Source organism: Aptenodytes patagonicus, chromosome 2 (assembly GCF_965638725.1).
Source record: "Aptenodytes patagonicus chromosome 2, bAptPat1.pri.cur, whole genome shotgun sequence".
Lineage (NCBI taxonomy): Eukaryota > Metazoa > Chordata > Aves > Sphenisciformes > Spheniscidae > Aptenodytes > Aptenodytes patagonicus.
This window is the reverse complement of record NC_134950.1, coordinates 152,769,340-152,789,180: the sequence shown is the minus strand read 5'-3', so window position 1 is coordinate 152,789,180 and position 19,841 is coordinate 152,769,340. Positions and strand designations below refer to the sequence as shown.

Below are 19,841 nucleotides of genomic sequence, written 5' to 3'. Positions count from 1 at the left end.
ATGTTAGAATGAAAGCAATATACTAGCATGTGAGTCAAGACCTAGGCAGAAATTATATCAGTACGCTATACTGCAATTATTTGCATGAAAAGAAAAATTGTTTTTCTTTCCTACTGCTTAGCCTTTGCTTCAGAACACAGCTTTTTTTGTATGGTATCAATCATTACCAACAGCAGCTGTTGTGACATCATAGTATCTGACATCAGCAGAGGATGAAGTAAAAAATTTCAAATGAACTATTAAAAGCCAAATTTTCACGTACATTAAGTTCTTTTCATAAATTTGTCAGGGAATGGCTTTGAAGACTTCACAGTGATTCTAGGCTATATTTCTTGTCCATCTTAAACTTGTCTATGACATGCGCTAGAAAAGCGTGGGTGAGCAGGAATGTCTATTTTGTTCTTTGTAATTTATTGTTAAGTAATCATGTTTATTTTTGAAAGACATAAGCTGGAAGAAAGCTGTGGTTTTGTAAAATATGAATTTCATTTACTGTTTACTCAAAAGAATGACTTATACTGTATATTTTAACAAAACCACACCAATTCTAAGCACTTAATAACATGTCACGTTATCTCCTAGTGAAGTACAAGATGCCCTTCTTAAGAAATGCAGTATAATCAAACATAGCTGTTTCTTGTGGCTTAAAATAAAAAACTAGATTTGACTCCAAACCAGCGTGCATTCCCACTGCCTCACTCTCAGCTTTTAGTTACTCGTAGACCATTTGGCTGAGTTAGGTTGATGAGGATCTGGATTTGGTTCTTCCATTTATCATCAGTGCTAACTTTAGGGAAGTGCAAAGCAGGTGATGGCCTAGCCCAAAATTCGGGACAAGCAACTAGGCCACACTTGGAAACATTCGTCATTCACCAGCAATAATGACTTCTTTTTAAAATTGTCAGAAGGATATTAGTATATTATTGGGAAATCAGGAAGTGAACGGGAAGGGATGCAAAAAGTATTCCCGCTTAACAGGAGAGGGAGAGACTAAAGCCAGTGCACTTCCGCAGCTGAGTGTCTACTGTCTGTCACTAGTGTCTTTCAATAGCACTGTGGGGTTTTTTTTGCATAAACCTCATATAGCGCTTTGCAGGTAGCTCTGCTGCCACACGGGATGTTCCCCTCTTGATACATGTGAATAGCTTCTGTCACCCTATGGGGAGGTTATAACTCCTTCTATCTATTTTGATGTGTATTCCATGCGACCTACCAACACTTCTGATTATGGAAAAAATATATTATAATGAAAACCATTGAAAATACACACAGAAGGATAACATTCTTACCCTTTAACTCTCTCTGGGAAGTTTGACAAAATAAATTTACAGAATCCAAACTATGTAACTGTATTTCCATGTTCAGAAAATGCCAATAATTGAAGGTGTAATGTTCATGAATCAACTAGTATGTACCATCAGTAGAACTAAAGCAAAAAGGTGAGTAAACTCAATTGTTCTGATAGAATTGTTCCTTCATAAATGATACTAAATATTAACAGAAGCAAGTCTCAAATTGTTTTTATTGGGCAGCTTTTCTCCAACCTGTGTCTTCAGAACTGTAAGTCCTGAATGATAATCTGTTTCTGGAACTCCCTAGAGTCAAGTCAGGTTGACACCCAGTGTGCAGACCTGAGAGCAGAACTTTTGCTGTGATATTTTGAAACAAAAGGAAATTATAATGTTCTTCCGTTTAAAAAATGTTTTAAGCTGTCTTCTTGGTTAAAAAAAAAAGACAGTAATGTATAAAAACATAGCATCTTGGACATTTCTTAACATCTCAATTTAACATTAAGATGTCTCTTGTGACTTCGATTTTACTTACAGATTAATTAGTTTTCATCAGCAGGAGCTTCCAACTTCCCTCATCTTTACTACGGCATTTTTACTGTGACACAAGCTGCTGGAAGTTTTACTGGGGTTTTCAAATATATCCTGAGCACTTGCTGAGGGTGCAAGTTGTGTAACTAAGCAAATGTGTCATGTGTAATTCAAAGTTACTGGTGCCGATGGTAACCTTTCTACTGACTGACCAGCTGCACATGAGTAAAGAAAAGTAAAAAAACCTCAAGATTGATCAAATGCTTTCCTACAAACAACTGCATTCAGAATAGATGAAAAACTTCTGTTTTTCCACACTTGGTCTTTCCAAATCATAATTTCCAGGTGTTTCACCTTCACAGATAGACCACAGAATTATACAAGCCCTAGCTGGAATAGGGTTTAGTCTTCAGAAATTCAATACATTTTTGCAAATATAAAAGTGAAATTTCAATAAAATTGTTTATTGTGGGCTATCGCTAAAACAGATCCAAATCACACAAGCTGTGGGACTTAACACTTTTCTGTAGTGAAGTTTGAACTTCACTCTGCAAAACCAGCCACCTCTATGGGAGTTCTGTCCACAGGCTAAAAAGTAGCATTAGCAGTTGAAACGTTCTCTAAATTCACTAGTCAATTACTGGTAATCAATGAAATAATGAGAAAGAAAATCATCCAAATGCTTCTAGTACTTCATAATTATTTTATCAAACTGGTATTTTTAAACAGTCAATATTAAATTGGATAACCATCACAAAACATGCTAAACGCAGGATGAATGCTCTGTTGGTCAGTAAGTGTTGTGTTGCCACAAACTGAAAATATTTCCTGTTGGAAGTTGTGCATGACAAAACTGTGTATCTATTTTTTAAAAATAGCAACATGAAATTATGATAAATATCTCACTGGCTGTTCTTCAGAATGAAACTATTTATATCCAGGAAGGAAGGGATCAGATATGGCATCGTCACAAACACAGGGAGTTCCTGATTGTATGGCTCCGATAGAGCTGCCTCGAGCGAGCGTCAGATCTGACAGGAGCATATGGGCTCCATGTGGCTGGTCTCAAAGCACAGTGGTTTCTTGGGCTCTGCATGCATTCCTGGGGACTAAGTCTGGGAGAGTTCCTCAAAATCTTCCTTGCTGAAGGGTAACCTCATTCCCCTCAAAAACAGTAAGGGCAAAATTCTGTGGGAGAAATAGTATGGGAGAAACTCCTCATCGATTTAATTTTCCTTAGTCTCTGTAGGTGGGTTTTATTATAGGAGGGCACGTTCTGGCCCTTTGTATATTTTTGTGAAAAATTGGCGTCACAAACTGCTGCTGTGATCCCTCTGCCACAAAGCTAAGATCTAGCCCTCTCGCTAGCATATGTTTCAGGGAAAACAACATATCTAACAATTTCAGCCCTAATGAAGGCAGACATCCTTCAGATAAGAAAACTTCACATATATGCAGATTAATGGGAGTCCTAGATAAATGCTAGTCCTAGTCAACGCTTTCATCCTCGGCTTTATGATGCTTATAATATTAATAATATAATTACAGGACAGACAGGTGGCAAAACCTATTATTAAGGTTGCCTGACATTTCCCATAGCCAGGGCAGCCAGCTGCTGAGCTCTGCAGCTGATGGGGATCACCCACCCCAGTAACTAGTGTATTGAGCCTGACCAAGCTAAGGAGGACTGGCCATTTCTCCCCATGAGTGGACATCTGAGGTAGTCATGTATACTTGACGGCTGAACGCCAAGATTGTAATTTTTTTTCATTCTGACTTGATCTTGCTCCAGCTCCTTTTTGTTATGCAATGTTATGCAAACAAAATGTGAGTAAATTCAGGGTTTTCATCCTCCAGGCTAAGCGGTGGCATTGTGGTAGGACTCCAAGGTGAGATGAGTTTCTTCTTTGCATTTTTTTCTTTGCTTTTTAAAGGGTGCTGATGTAAATATGACTTCCATTTCACCAAGTTATAAAAAAAATACTTCTTTTTTCTAGACTGTACCTCCAACAAATGGTTGTAGACGAGCAGGCATAGCCAAATAGTAGATTATATTTATGTCAGCTGGTCTTGTGGATGTCGCTGTGAGGATTAACTTCTGTTCAGTCACAGTAGTAGCCTGCGTTGTTAATTCATTATTCCATGCCTGCCTCCACACTGACTCCACAGCATGGAGAAATTCACACAAACATGCAAACACTGGAATAACTTTGTCTTCAAATCCTTCCTCAAATGTTCTTTGCAATGGTGCCCACCAAAAATTTAACAACAGCTGAGCTGGTGGTGAGCTGAGATTAGGGCTTATCTCGCTGACCTGTGCAGTTTCCTTGAACTCCCCTGGCACTGTAGCCAGTTGTTTCTTGTCTTAGGCTTAGATTGTTATCTGTCATGTGGATCATCTTTTCCTCTCTTTGCTTAGTGTCTGACACAATAAAATTTTTGTCTGTAAGTAGAGCTCCTACGTGCTTATAATAATAATAAATATGATCATCTGGGGATGAATTAAGACCATGCAATAAAGGGAACAGATTCAAGTTGTTTACTAAAAGGATCTGTTTTCCAAGAACCCTCATTTCATTTGTTTCAGCAACTGGAAAGTAGGAGTTGAAGGAAGAAAAATGAGATTTAAAGCACTTAACTTATTCCCGGGAGCAATATGATTTATTCATGTCTTTGTCATAGAACGTTTTTGAAATGCAATGGTAAATGACTTATACCTGGCTTTTTCACTGGTAGTCATTAATACTGCATTTCTCATTTTTGGGATTCCTGACTTCTGCAATTTGAGCCCATATGTTTTAAATACAGGATGCGTGTGCCTAAAGTTAGAAGCTATGCTTTGAACCTAGGCAGCGCTATATAATAGTTTGAAAGCTATTGTCGCAAACTGGTCACTCAAAATTAATGAAATTAATGTCTAATTTGCTCTTGCTAGGTGAGAGCCCCCATGTGGAAAATTCAGGTGGCTCAATCCTCTAATTCCCAGAGCTGCTGTAAAGATAGACAAGTACCTCTAGAACTGTTCCTGTATTGCTTTGAGGGCCGCATGAAAGCTGAGGAAGCGTTGTAGTAATTCCCTCTTCAGAAGAAAAAAAAATCAGTGGTGTTCAACATGTGGCCCCAAGCACTGCACAATGAAGAAACAACCACGTTTTGCTGTTTGCTCAAGAGAATGGTCTTTTACACAAACGATAAAATTAGCAAATGGTCTAAATCCAGCATTCCGGCACCCTCAGGGAGTGGGTCATTCTGTGCAGCAACAGAGCTCAGGGGTTGGCCGGCCATGAACATTTAGCATGCCTATGCTACAGGAGAACTTGCTGGACCAGATTCTGCTTTTCAATACACTTTTGTTACTGCACTGTTTATTCTAGGCAAGCTGTGAAGTATACAAAATTACATCAAAGACAGCTGAGCTGTTTTGGGAGGGGGGAAAAAAGTCCTTAAACTGTTATTCGTTTACTTGTTTAAAACACTCAGAATTCTTTTGTTTTGCAGATTTTCCCAAATTTGCTGTAGTTTATTAAAAAAAAAAAAAAAGAGGGATGAAGCCAAGTGAAGAACCTCTTTTAAAAAGAAAGCAAACTCTAAGAGTTAAAGTAATTGCACTGGATGGCACTCACTATATATTTACAAGTCCCTGACTACTTTTCATGGCCACGCGTGATGAATTTGTCATAGGATATGATGTGAGCAGCATTTCTTCAAAATAATGCTTTATCATTCAAACGTCAATACTTCTCAATAGCTGGTTAGAGGAAATATTTGCATAATATCATGAGGGAAATAAAGTTTATTCTAGTATTAAAGGACAAAAGGAAATTTTTGTTTGTGTTTTATTTCAGCTATAAAGAACTCTATATTAATAACATGAACCTGAAAAGCAGGAAGAGTATCTTCAGGAGCCAGGAAATTGCAAAGTGAAGCTCCTGCTGTTCTAATCTGGCACAGTGAGATTAATAACAAACAAAAATGTAGTTTTGTATTAAAGATGTTTATCATGGACCAAATAAGTCAAAGCCCAGAATTCTGTCAAGCAGTGCCTAACACTGATTTAAAGATCATAAAAAATGAAAAACCAGACTAACATCTTGAATGGCAGCTTTTAGGCATTTTCTTGATATCAAAATTATCATAGTTAATTTTCAAAGCCTAAGTCAGTCAGTCTCGTAGACTCAATACAGGTTAACTGTGATAACTAAATGCTCTGAGTTTCCCTTGTGGACCTTAGATGCTGCAATTGCTTTAAAGCTGAACTTTCTAATTCCCCAAGGTGCTAATTCTGCTGAAATTGAAGGTGGACAGAAGCTAGATTCCAGCTTGCAGTGCCACTGCATCACCTGCACAGTACAGTAGTCACAAAGGGGAAGTATAGCATCCATACTACTCTACATCGTAGGATGCTACCTAGCCCTGCCTGATTGGACAGCTTTTCCTACGGTCTGCCTAGGTTCTTGAATGTAGGGGAATGGTTTGAAGACCTGCTTCGTGTTCTCCCAGCTGTCTGTAACACTGTCTGGCAAATATGTTCTGCTGCACTCAGGGTCTTCAGCAGCCACTCCATGGACTGGGTAACTGCCTCAGGTAATGCAAAAGAACGTAAAATTCTGCAATATGTCAAAGCTGGATATGAAAGCAATTTAGAATTGCTTTCAACATGCCCTAAAGTACTGTATCTGCTAGACTTTGTTTTTAATATTCTTTTCAGTGACCATTTTACCCAAAAATGTCTTTCTCTGCAACAACTGGGGGGTTCGCTTACCTTGTAACCACTAAGAAATGCAGGTTTATGCTTGATAAGATTGTTTACAGTTCTGCTGTTCACATAACAGCTGCAGCAATAGGCAGAACCAGAATAAGAGCTCTTACTCCATCCTCTAATTGGCAAGCTTCTACCTAGGTAAGCCATACCTCTTGAAATATTCTGGATTTTCATGCTTTTCTTGTCTATTTTTGGTGTTTACATATTAAACTGAGTTGTCAAATGTTTGTTAGAACTTCTTGGGAGGAGAATACATAATGGAGTTGCAAAGGCTAACAGGTAACTCCATGATAATGTTTGTCTTGGACTGCTTTCTTGATATATCCCCGCCCCCGACCTTCTATTTTCAATATTTCTTTACCTTAGAGTTGTGAAAGGGTGAATACTGCATGTCCTGCTTTTATCAGTAACAGAGTAAGAGAGGAAAAGATACGGGACTGAAATTATGAAGTTCGTTCTGTAAAGGCCCAAGATATAAATACATTCACAAGGGATTTGCATATAAGTCTTAACTCTGCTTTGTTTCTCTGTGTGTCGCTTCTTCCATCTGCTCCTTTATGTCTTTTGGCTATGTGTCCAGACCTACCCGGACCTACTTGTAAGTATGATCTACCCTATTTTCTTTGTTCTTTCCCCCTTTGATCATTTCCCATGGTTGTATATCTAAAAGTGTTTATTCTTTTCCTCCTATTTTTAGTTTATAAACAAAGAACTAAACAAAGATAACAGGAAAGTTTTTCAGAATGCTTACAGTCTTTTTCACAGTTAAGACTGATATCATGTTTTAAATAATCATATTTTGGCCCTAATTAAAAAAGATTTTTAAAATCTGCTCTAAATGCATTCATTCTATACCAGTTCATACTGTAAAAAAACAATGTAAACGTTCAGTAAGTGCATATACCTCCACAGCAAAATCCTTAGCAGCTTCATTTTCATCATGCACAAAGAACCTCAGTAATTCTAGTTTCTGTTAATTCTGTGGGTTTACAGAACCATGAATTTGTCCCATTTGCAACAAAACTAAAAAATGTCTTACATTTTATGCCACTGAAAAAATCTTACATGGAGAAGAGCAACTTTGTGGATTGGACCGGTGGCTGCTGATAGCAGCACTATCCTTCAAACTGTATCCCAGATAAATTTATCTAGTTTTTAATGTCCATGTTGTTATTTATTATTAGCGAGACATGACACTGTTACACTTCTTAAGTGAGCCCTGTAAAATTGTTGGAAGAAAAGAATACCAAAAGGAAGACTTGACAAAATACAGTCATCCAACCTTGACGGGAAGAACAAACATTTCCTGCTTAAGTTTTTCAGCACAATGCCAGATGAATTTATTTTTTACTATCTTGTTCATGTTAATATTTCCAAATTGTTGAGCTTCTGTCTGTGGTGTAGTTAGAACCATCTCTTATATTCCAGTGGACTGATAAAGAATGTGGTTAAAAAAGACAGAAAACTCTGTAATAGTAACCCACCTAGTCCAAAAGGTAGAAGAAACCAGTACTCATACAGCAGTGGCAAAATTAATCTGAGTTTCTAGCTGTAGTCCTGTGATGTTTATGCAACAGCAGCTTTATGTGTAACGAGGTGGTGACTGAATCAGATTGCATTAGCTTTAGGGTGAATGTGGGCTTTAGAAGGGGTTCTTGCCCACCTCCAAGCAAGAAGAATCTTCAAATCTTGAAAAGTGATTGTGGGTACAAATCAGTATCATTTAATCCCAAAGTTTAGATGAAACGTTAGACTTTCTTTCTCAATAGTTGTATGAAATGTTGACATGCAATTGAAATGCAAAAGTATTTAGGGATTTTGCCCATTATAAAAATCTCCTATATATTTTACAAAAATATTTTTATTTACTTTATGTAGGTTTGTACAGATCTGTATACACTGTTTATCACTACTTTTTATTAAGTTTATTTTAAAGCACTGTGAACAGGAACTATTTTTTTCCAGCATACCTCAGTCTTCATGTACAGGCATCACTTCCGAGGCAGACGTATTCTGGAGTTGGCCTCTGTCACTGTGTAAACCTGGTCTTCTGTTCTTTCAGACATGTTGTCAATTGTAGTGATAGTTCTTCTAAGAGTACTTCCTTAACCCACCAAAAAGCAAACAGATCTGGCTTCATATAAGAAACAAAGCATTTATCGCAAGACCATTTTCCATTGCTTTAGTACTCAGCCAGACTTAATTGGTGATTCATTTATAGAAGCCTTCTTAACACCAGATTCCTAAGCTGTTCATTGTCCTGTCAGTTCTAATGTAAGTGCACTAACAGGATGCACCTAAAAAACAGCCCACATTGGACTCCAGAGTCCTAATGTAGGCACACCCATGGTGGTCCCTGCAGTCATCTGTTATGACTCGTGACCTACAAGTCTCAATGACTACATTCTAGAAAGCAGTGTACCAAATTGCAGTGTCTACCTACTTGGTCTGTAAGAGCCCCTCAGGTATCACTAAGCGTATTTCATTATGCCCGGGTCTCTCCTCAAACCAATTCTTCCTCTAATAAGTTCTAGTATAGGAATGGCAGAATTCTACCAGGTGTATGTTTAACAGATAAATACCATAAACTATTACCAACTTTCACTTTTAGGAAAGTGAAATACTTTCCTAAGTAATTATACCTACAGTGGACTGAGAGGCTGTTAGCATTTTTCCCAAAAGATAGGATTCAGCAAGTCGAAATTTGAATTTCTTATATAGATATATAAAGGCAGACAATGATCAGAGCAACCCAAGAGGAAAAGCAAGCTTCTTCTCATCTGTGAGGCTGTGAAAGCAAAGTATTAATAATAATTTTTACAGAATTGGAAAGAGGATGGCACAAGGCAGCGTGGTTCCTGATCTGTTCTCCTTCTACTGGACAGACAGCATGAGGAACATGGAGGGGGGCTGAAGGCATTGCGAACACACCACTTGCTCCAGCACGTACACAGTGGTTGGGAAGAAGGAGCACCAGTTCAGAAGTCGGCAAAGATGGAAAGCAAGATTAATGCATTATTGGAAGTTTGCTTTCTGGCATCCTATTTCTCCCCCCGAGTATAAGCAAAAACCTGTTAAAATGTCTATTTAAACCACACCAGCTTAATCTAATCTGCTAACTCATTACCTCTGTCCAAACCTTCCCACCACGATGCTCCCCCCCCCCCGTCAGTCTGTCGCTAGTGGTGGCTTCTTAAAGCCGTACCTACGCCTGTGGCGGCTCCCATCTCGTACCCCATTTCGTAGCCAAGGCTAACCCGCCTGCCGACACCGCTGTGCCCTATGCAGTGCTTTCTGAACAGCCATCCCGTGACTTTACAGTTTAGCTTACGCGTTACAGTCCGTATTTCCCCTCCTCATTAGAGAGCTTTAGCAATTAAGTTTATCTTGTCATGGCATAAGAAAAGCTGATGAATGACTGTTTGGTGAGCCCCGGCCGCCGGCGGGCACGCCGGAGGCTCTGTTCCCCCGGGAGGCGGGGGGACCGGCCCCAAACACAGGGGTGCAGCCCCCCGCCCCGGGGCCAACCCTCTCGGACACCCCGCAGGCCGGCGGGCGCCAAGCCCCCTCGCCACGTCCCTCCGCCCCGGCCCTCCGGGGAGCGGCTGCCGGCGCAGCCCAGCCCCCGGCGCGGCTCCAGCCCCGCTCCCCCGGCCGGCCCCGCCCCGCCGCAGCCCCTCGGGCGGGCGCGGAGGAAGATGGCCGGGCAAGGCGGGAGCAGCGCGGAGACGCGGAGCGGTGGAGGCCGCGGCGTTGTGGTAAATGCAAGCGTCGCCCGGCCCGCCCCGGCCGCTCGCCCCCCGCGGTGCGCGATCCCCCCCCCCCCCCTTCCGCTTCCCCGCCGCTCCTTCCCGCCCTCCGCCGCCGTAGACCCCGCGCCGCCCACCTTCTCGGCGCGGCTCCCCCCGCGGCTGTCCCTCCTCCGGCGCTTCGTGCTTGTCCCCCCGCGCCTGCTCGGCCCCACCTTCCCGGGTCCCGGCACCTCTCCGCTCCCTGCCCGGCCCCCACCGCGAGGCCGCCGCCAGCCCCCGCCTGTCCCCTCACGTCCTTCCCGCCTGCGGAGCCGCCCTGTGAGGATCCCCGCTTGCTCCGGGCTCCCCCGGCCGGCACTTGGGCCGCGTCGCCTCACCCTGCTCTCCTCCCCGCGCTTGCGTTGCCTCACGCCACAGCCCGCCGTCCCCAGCCCTGCTGGGGCTGCCGGAGGGGGACGATGCCTGGCTCGGCCCGCCAGCTACGGCGGGAAGGTGCGTGTTGGGCTCCCCGGGCTAGAGGCAGGCAGGCCGGCCGGCTCCCCAGACTTCACCGGGCTTTTGGCTTCCACCGTGAAAATACGGCCCTGAATTATTCCGAGCGGCGGCTGTGGCTGTGCGTTGCACCAGGTTGCTTGTGTAATTGAGATCAGGATCCCCAGGGATCCCGACGTGTCTGGCTCCCACCGAAATGCTCAGAGGCCTTTGAGGATCTGGGAGCGCTGTAAAAGCACGCTGTTAGGCTGCCCCTTATTCTTCTGTGGTGGGAAAAAGCCCGAACTTTGACAGTGAGTTTTGAGTACCTGTGCGGCTGAGTAAATTATGCAAAAATGAACGAATATGCTTAGTCTGAGGGACAAACCAGATTCTCCTGTGAAGCAAATACCATCACTGCCACCACCTTAGGTATGTTCTTATTTTATTGTGGCATTGGGATTTTAACCGAGTTGCAGACAGCTGCCCCGATCATGGCCCGGAGCTGAGGGCTCTGTGTAGGCAGTGGTTGCACCCTGTCCACGCCAGCGTCCCCTCCATCCCCCTTCCAAAGAAATGCACTGTTGTGTGTTCGAGCGCTGTCTGAAACCACCATGCATCAACCACCTCTCCTGACACCTGTGCAATAAATGACATTTTTAAAGTGGGTGATTGTGTTTAGTGCCAAAGCAACAGGAGGATATTGCAAAAGAGGAGATGAATGCTCATAACCATATTCTGCTGTACTGTTTTCATTTCTTCTGCTTGCTACCCACAAATGTGTGGATGCACTCCCCAAGTCCCCCAAAAAACCAACCAAAAGCAAGGCCAGTGCAGTACGATTTAAGTTTATAAAAGCTGGACTTCACTTGATGCTCTCTCCCTTATTTTATACCAAAGCGGAATCCAGATCGTTGTTGCTTTGAAGCGAGTACTGTGCTCAAACCTCATGTGTACCCACTTCGCCAGACAACAAAACTAGCAATGTTCTTCCAAAGGTGTTGCAATTGAATGTCTCCAGCTTCTCTCTTATGCCTCAAAGGAATGCTTTTGGGTATTGCCATGTATTTGTATTCCTTTTTGTATACATTCACATCAACTTTTTAAAGACGTACTGAAGAATTTCTGCTAGGCTGCTTGAACATGCCAAACCTGAACTTTAAAAATAGCTCTTTCTTTCACTGTAGGACTTTTTTTACACACTTGTGTACCAATATATTTAGTATATATATTTATTTATCCAGTTGAATACTGTCTTTTTATTGAAACAATCACAAATATTTCCTTCATATTTTCAAGGGCTAAAGCTGGAAGTAAATAGAACTTGAGTTTAATTTGGGGCAGATATTTTTTGATGCTTAGCTATTAAACTGAGGATAATAACTTTTTTTTTTTTAAATTCACAAGCAGCATACTCATAAAAATTTACAGTTACTTGAAAATTGTCCTATGGCATAACACTGTGAATAGCTTTAGGGTAAATGAGAATTTCTAAGCCTTATTGTTGGGAAGTGCCTGTTTAAAAGAAAGAAGAATATGAAATAGGCTTATTATATTAGAAAAATAATTAATTAGAAGGTACACGTGAATTTAATCTTATTTGTCAAATGCCAGTGAGCACTTGTAAATGAGAACTTCTATATTATTGCAAAGTGATGCAGTTTATGTTCTTTTATTCAAGAGAACCAGAAGGACCAGAAGGATAGATAGGAAAATGAAAATTTCATCCTGCTCCTGTTTCATAAAGGATTTATTGTAACCTAAGTAAAAGCTATTGGTTTGTATGAGTTCTGAAGCAGTTTCCATCCATTTAGTTTGATCTTCTGCATCACACTAAAAACATGCAATTTGACGAGAACGCATAAGTAAGCAATACTGACAAGGGTTCTTAGTGGGTGGTTACAGTACTTACGCAATTTAAAGCACTATCTGAAATTGTTTCATTTTATGTTAAAATGCTTTTGAACAAAATCATACCAGACAGTTCATTGCTACAAAATGTTTAAAAAGTGTCAGCCACCCCTATGTACTGAAAATGAAGGTGGGAAAATAGGCTTCCCAGGTCTTCTGCAGCAGTGTTTTTGGAGCAAGATTTGCCTCTAATTAAAAACCTCGCCAAGGAGGATATTTATAATGTCCTGTTTCTGTGGCAGTGAGGAACATAACTAAGTAACTTTCTTGTTTTGTGTAGTTTCAAGGCTTGTGTAAGTCAGGGGAGAAGCTTTCATTGATTCCAGTGGTCTCCGAATCATGCTCTTTATGGGCAAATGTTCAGTAGTAGTTACCAACAAACAACTTTTTTGATACCTGTTGAGCAGAGTTAAGAAAACATGACAGTCGAGGTGTCTGTAGCTGTCAATGAATATGCAAAAAAGCCCCAACCAAACAAAAATCCATGAGGCAGAACACTGCTTCAGTACAGCATGAGGCAGGGCTACGCCTAAGTTCAAGAAGACCAGATGTGGAGGAACAGCTCAACAGCACATAAGTTATGTTAGCCTAGATATTTTTGAGACATGGTTTATTGTTCTACTACATGAAATCGTAAGCAGAGGTTATTTTCAGTGATGGTCCTTTCAAGGCTATATTAGGCAGAAATGCCATTAAGACATGCACTTCACAAAGGCAAGTTTCTCACTATTTATCCTTCTACTCAAGGTTCATGTGGCCAAGCTGTAGAAAGAAGAAAGACAATATGTGACTTGAGGAACATGATTGTAAAGAAAACTTATTAGGTGTCGCTTTTTATCCTGAAACAATATTGAAGCAAAGCTTTGTAATGATTCCAAGATACCTTGTGAACCTGCAGGTCTTGTCTTTCATAAGGAATTGTGAAAATTGTTGGTTTGGAGTTTGTTTAGTTCTTGTGCTGATGACTTTGCATCTTCATAGCTTCCTGAAGCCTTTACCTGTTGGCTGACTTTTGTCCTACTTAATCTCTACTGCCATTGTATGCTGTGGGATGTCCTAATTGTTGTATTCTGACACTTATGAAACTAACGTCTGTAAAATATTTTTTCTATAAATGTATGGATTTACAGACTAGCTGATACTGAGGTGAGATGCAAACATTTTGTAATAACTTATCTTTGATGACTTATCTAAATTAAGAACCTCACCTTTGGCAAGAAGTAGAGTCTTCCACTGATTTCTACAGATACCGTCCATGAACCACATAATTTATTCTCCCTGTGTGCTGTTTCATCTGTAGAATATTTATTTATTTATGTGCGACCTTAAAATACAACTAAACCAGAAATGTACAATTTTAATGTATGTTTTTATGACTTTTAATCCCACTGTCTGAATCTCCCATTGGAGTATCCCTTCCTACTGGTAATCTTACATTTGCATTTCAAGTTTGAAAGTAGTAAGAAACTTAGACTTGCCACTAGTTTAGTATTAAATATTTCCTCTTTCTATCTAGTTGTTTGTAATTTCGGGTGAAGTTTCCCACGTTCTGTGGGGAAAAAACTGTAGCATTTGATTTCTGAGATGTACTGAGAAGCAAAATAATTAATAGGAAAAGTGAAATAGTAATTTATAACTGGAAGAGAGTATGTCATACGATTAATTCAGCCAATAGAGTGTACTAGAACACTGATTTTATATCAGCTACATATTGTCAAACACCATGAAGTATTCTTAACAGTACTGTTTGATATTCAGATTTCAGACAATTGGCCTGGATACAGTCTGGATTTGTTCACTTATCCTCAACACTACTATGGAGATCTGGAATATGTGCTCATACCTCATGGCATTATTGTTGACAGGTATGTGTAGTTTGAATGTTACTAAATAAATTCTTTGGTCAGTAGTATTATTCTTTTTTATAAAGCATGTCATCCACAGACAGCGTGTATATAACATTTGTCCTAAAATGTTATATTAGCAATTATAAAAATACTTTTATTTGTTTAATTTGGAAAGTAAAAAAATGCGTGAAGGTTAGGAATTGCTAGACTTATAGTTGCCTTTGCAACTCCCTGTCTAATTTGATTCACCTAATTTCTGATTTGGGCATTGAATGAGACAGGGGTCCCACAAAAAGGAGTGGGATCATGTAGTGAAATTGGCATTGGTATGTAAATTACAAGAGAGCTGAACTGAAGGTGGAAAGGCAAGTACAAAGCTTTGTATATAGTTATACTTGAATGTCCCACTTGCACTCTAACCATCCTGTGTTTTCAGTACAAAAAGGAGAAGAGACTACATTTAATTACGTACAACTTTGGCAACTCTGTAGTACAAATCATTAATGCCGATCAACCTAATGGTTCCCGACTGCACCACTGACTTCTGCCATTCAGCACAACGAAAGAGCTTGTCGTGGACTGTTTGGGTCCAGATGCTAGGTTTGGAGGGTGACAGTGGGAAAGCTTGATCATCCCTCATTCCTTACCTTGTAGTAGTTCCCATATGCTCTCAGTGTACGCATTTGATGGTGCTTTGGTATTTGTGGTAGTCCAGCTCTGTTCGTGCTCAGTTACTATTTTGACATGCTGTTAAAAATCTCATGAAAAAGTTACAAAATGGAAACGGTAATTTTCGACAGTGTATTTATTGGGAACATCTGAATGGAATTTCATGAGACATTTTCAGCCTGCAGCTTTCTACCTACCACATTTAAACAGCCAGTTGCAAGTACTGAAATTGTTGGAACTCCTTGAAAGAAGATTGTAAACATCCATCATAAGGAAGAGTTAGGACTCCTGTATTTGTTTTTAAACACAAGCTTTCTTTCATTGCCTTTTCAGTTACCACTGTGTTGAATTTTTAATCTCTTTTGGTTAGGGTCAACTGACTTTTAACTCCTCTTTTTTTTTAAGTAAATACGTTACAACTTCAGTTCTCATAGATTTCAATATAAATTTGTTTGAAGTAAGCATTGAACTGCAGTGGTTTTTTTGTACAGCAGAATGAACTCCACTGTTTTTTCTTACTCCAGCAGAAAAGACTGATTCTGTTCTAATGGAAAAGGACACAGAACTGAATATATTGTGATCATGCAAAATTTTCATGTAGGAAGAAGGCTCAGCACTTGAGAAAATTCTCTTGTCAGTTGGTAACAATTAAATACAGGTTAAAGAACCGGTATGTTTTTATTTAGAAATTGAAATGAATACATTTTTGTCTATGCTGGAGTGCATACTCTTTTAAAATACAAAATGGTCTTTGGAATTTTTGGAAAATTCAGCTCCTCAAACAATCTGAGGAAGAATATAAAAAAATGAAAATCACCAGAGAAATGTTTCTTCTTAACGAGAGGTTTTCCCCATTATTCTCAGACTTGATAAAAGATGATAAAAGACTATTTTACTAATCTTCAGCAAAGTAAGTGAAAGTCTTTTAATAATCTTCATTCTTACATCAGTAAAAGGAATTATATATTTGAGGTCAAACAAGGTAATCTAATGATATCTTCTGTTTTTCAAATCTAAAAAGTACTAATTGCAGCTATATGGAATTTACCTGAGCATTACAAATACAAAAAGATGTGAAAATGAAGCGACAGCTTTTGCTCGTAACTAGTATATTATCTTCAATTTAGAGTTTATTCTTCTCTGGTACATGCGCACATGTAGATTTCACTAAAGTTCAGTGTATTTATGTAGTGGCAAGTGGATTTCCATGTTACAGTGGGCAGAGAAAAAAAAAGATGAAAAATGCAATCATGAAAGACATGGGATAAGTTATAGGATTATTTAATAAATTGCATCCTGTCAAGAAGTCCACTCTCATTGAAACTACTAATCTAATTCAGAGAGCTATCAAAGAACTTTCCAGCGAAAGTGTTTACAGAAAATAATGCACTGAGCTGTTTTTCCTCAAAACATCAAATGACATCATTCAGTTTTCTGTTGATACCTGCTTTATATCTAGAAATGACCTGATACCCTGTTTTAGGTCTAGAAATGCCATCTACCTTGTTCTTTAGAAATCAAAGCTACTTAAGATAAGCATTCATGTTTAATATTTTTATCTTGAAAATTTATGTACCATTCTATAGCAGAAATGTGTATGTTTGGTTTCAATCATCTGCCACATTGTGTTTGCAATGCAGAATTGTCAAAGAGAAGACAGATATGGGAACCCTGCAATTCTGGGTTAATTGGAGCATAACCTTGATTGTTCTCATGTGTGTGAGCTTGAACAAGTCACTTAAGCTCTTTGCACTCTTTTTGCTGTGTGAAATAGCGATAATGTGCACTCTTCATAAAATTTTGATGGATGCTATATTTCTTTCTGGTATTTATGTATATTTTTATTAAAATTGTAGGGGTAGTGTCTTACAAAGCCTATCAGTGTGACGTATTTCTAATAATTCTCTTCCCTATCTTTCACTTAATTTATTGTTCTTGGGTAGTAACTAACATAACAAGTTAGGGGATTGTACAGGAATATTTTATATTGATGTTTCCTGTGAGGCAAAATTGAAGGCTAAGTTGCATTCTTTACTCCAAAGTCTCTGAAATGCTTATGAATTCAATGCTGAGATGTGTTACTCCCTTTTCTATAACTGGGGAATTTATGCATTTAAGGTTAACCAGTTTGATTCACATGCTTTGCATCTTGCATCCATCACTCTGTATCTGCCTACTGTGAACTTGATCCAAACCCAGTCAAGTCAAGTCAAGACACTTAAACAGACTGTCAGTCGAGCGATATATTCACCATAGTGTTTCTTTGTGATGACATGGAAAGCATACCATGAACTTAGAGAATCTGCATCTAATGTTATTTTATCCTTAATTTTTTTGCCCCAGGACAGAGCGATTGGCCAAAGATATTATGCAAGACATTGGAGACAATGATATTGTGGTTCTCTGTGTCCTCAAAGGCGGCTACAAGTTCTGTGCTGACCTTGTGGAGCACATTAAAAATCTCAGCAGAAATTCAGAAAGGTTCATCTCCATGAAAGTCGATTTTGTTAGACTGAAAAGTTACCACGTAAGTCAACAACTTATTTATGTAGATTCTGGTTTTATGTTCATAATAAATAGTGGACTTTTGTAAATGGGAAATTTATTTTTTTTTCCCCAAATTATAAGAAAAACAGTGTGAAAAATATTTTTGTTTGAAAAACATGTGAGGTTTTCTTTCAAAATATTTGCTCATGTCCCTTTATACTTTATGGATACTATGAATGAGGATATGAAGCGTCCTCAAGCTGTATTTTTTTATTTAATCTGTCTTCACTTTTGGACAGAAAATTATTCAGGTTTCCGTCAAGTAAAATGTCAGCATGTTGTTTGTTCTCAAAATCCTCAACAGTTCTGTCAAGTTTATTTCATGTTACTCCATTTTCCACCCCCACCCCCACATAGTTTGCCATAACTGCAAGATGATAAATCTATGTCTTACTCTAAATGTTTAATGCTAAATAAATGAAATGCTTTCATCTTCATAACATGCAGTTTGCATAGTAGCAAAATATACCACTAGATGATGATAGTGTTTTATAAGAAAATGAAATAAGCCATTGAACCAAATCCAGTGTTGAAGTAAGGATCAAGACTTCCTGTTATCTTCAGAGGAAATTATGCAATAATGATTCATTTGTTTCAGTGAGGCAATGATAATGAGATGACCGGCCTTTTTTTAGAACGCGTGATTACAATTTCTATTTGCATAAGCTATACATTTATATTCCACCTTGTAGTTCACACTCCACAGTAAGGGAGCATTTCTAGAAGTAAGTTGTCCTAGAAATGGCTGAGGAAGTACACTAAATAAATGGAGTGATAATACAGTTTCTCTCTGAGCACAAATGCAACTTGCTGAGTCCAGTAGTTCCCACAATAACTCTACATCCTTTCCGCAGTCAGAGGTTGGTTGGCATTTTGCTCTGACCCCAGTGACCATAAACTTTTCCTAACTTTCACAAATCCAGCCTGAATTTTTTCCATCATGGGAGAGAAGTGGATAAGAGCCTTTTGTAGCCATTTGGTTAGGATTTGGTCCTAGGACTTCTCTTTCAAGAATTAGTCAGGTCTATGAAGGACAAGGGCAATACTAATATTATACATTTTCTAGCTATTTAGCAGTATTGAAGAACTAATTAATAAAGTAAAATATAATGTTTGTCTCACATAAAGGCACATGGAAATTATACTTGTATTTTTTGGTGTAGTAGTGATAGCACTTCAATAACACTTCTTGGTGAATAGTGGAATTACTTAAATTGGTTTTTATTTTGCACCTGGCATATAGGTAATGCACATGCTTTTCCTGTTGGGTTATGTCTTCTCCAGTATGAAGATACCCTGGCTCTAAAATGTCTTTCCTTGGTGACCAGTCAACTCTTATTAGCCGTACTAACCCATAACCAATGAGTGGCAGGAGATGTACACTGCAGAAGTGGAAATCTTCACATCATTGCTTAGGAAATAAAATAAAAGCATGTTATATCAAACTGAAACTGCAATACAGATTTTGTTATGCAAGGATGCAATTATGAAGGCTAAATCCTAGATGATCCTAGCATTTAGTGGCTGTGCATGTTTTGGATCTTAGCCTAATGCTTTAGCAGGAAGGTAGTGCCTTCCCTAGAACTAGTGCTTGCATCTAGTTTTTGGAAAATAAATCCTTTTTTTCTTATAAGTCCTTCCAAACAGGTGTCATGTATTTAGAGCCTGAAGCACTTGGAACAGTGCTTGATATCTTCCTGGACGTGAGAAGCTGGCTGACACTGCAGTATAAATTTGAAATGACATTAATATTGGTAGATTCATTCCATGAGATATGCATAAATGTAATGCTGACTAAATTACTAGTACCACTACCTGTCATCCTTTGTGTTTTGAGTTGTCGTTGTGTCCTGTCCAGTTACAATTTTTAGAGAACGTACCCTTGTCAACATAGCCGTGGTCAGAACACTTGAGGAACTAGCTGTTACTCGTTTGAGTGACCCTTTGTCCCAGCCTTATATGAGACTCCCAAATCCTCCATGTCAGTTGTTTATCCTGTAATAACATACCTCTCACAATGTTTTACACTTTAATCAGAGGCAAATAACTACAGTTTTAGAGG

The 19,841-nt window shown here is 39.3% G+C and overlaps 1 protein-coding gene across 3 annotated transcripts in view; it reads left to right on the top strand.

Annotated features, from left to right (window-relative positions):
- Positions 1 to 10,277: 10,277 nt before the first annotated feature.
- Positions 10,278 to 19,841, top strand: part of PRTFDC1 (phosphoribosyl transferase domain containing 1) — a 49,018-nt gene continuing 39,454 nt past the window's right edge. For all 3 annotated transcript variants that reach the window (XM_076331717.1, XM_076331718.1, XM_076331715.1), the window contains exons 1-3: positions 10,278 to 10,340; positions 14,475 to 14,581; positions 17,576 to 17,759. In XM_076331717.1, the coding sequence (XP_076187832.1) occupies positions 10,281 to 10,340; positions 14,475 to 14,581; positions 17,576 to 17,759 (351 nt within the window). In that variant the 5' untranslated portion in view covers positions 10,278 to 10,280. The remainder of the gene's footprint in view (positions 10,341 to 14,474; positions 14,582 to 17,575; positions 17,760 to 19,841) is intronic.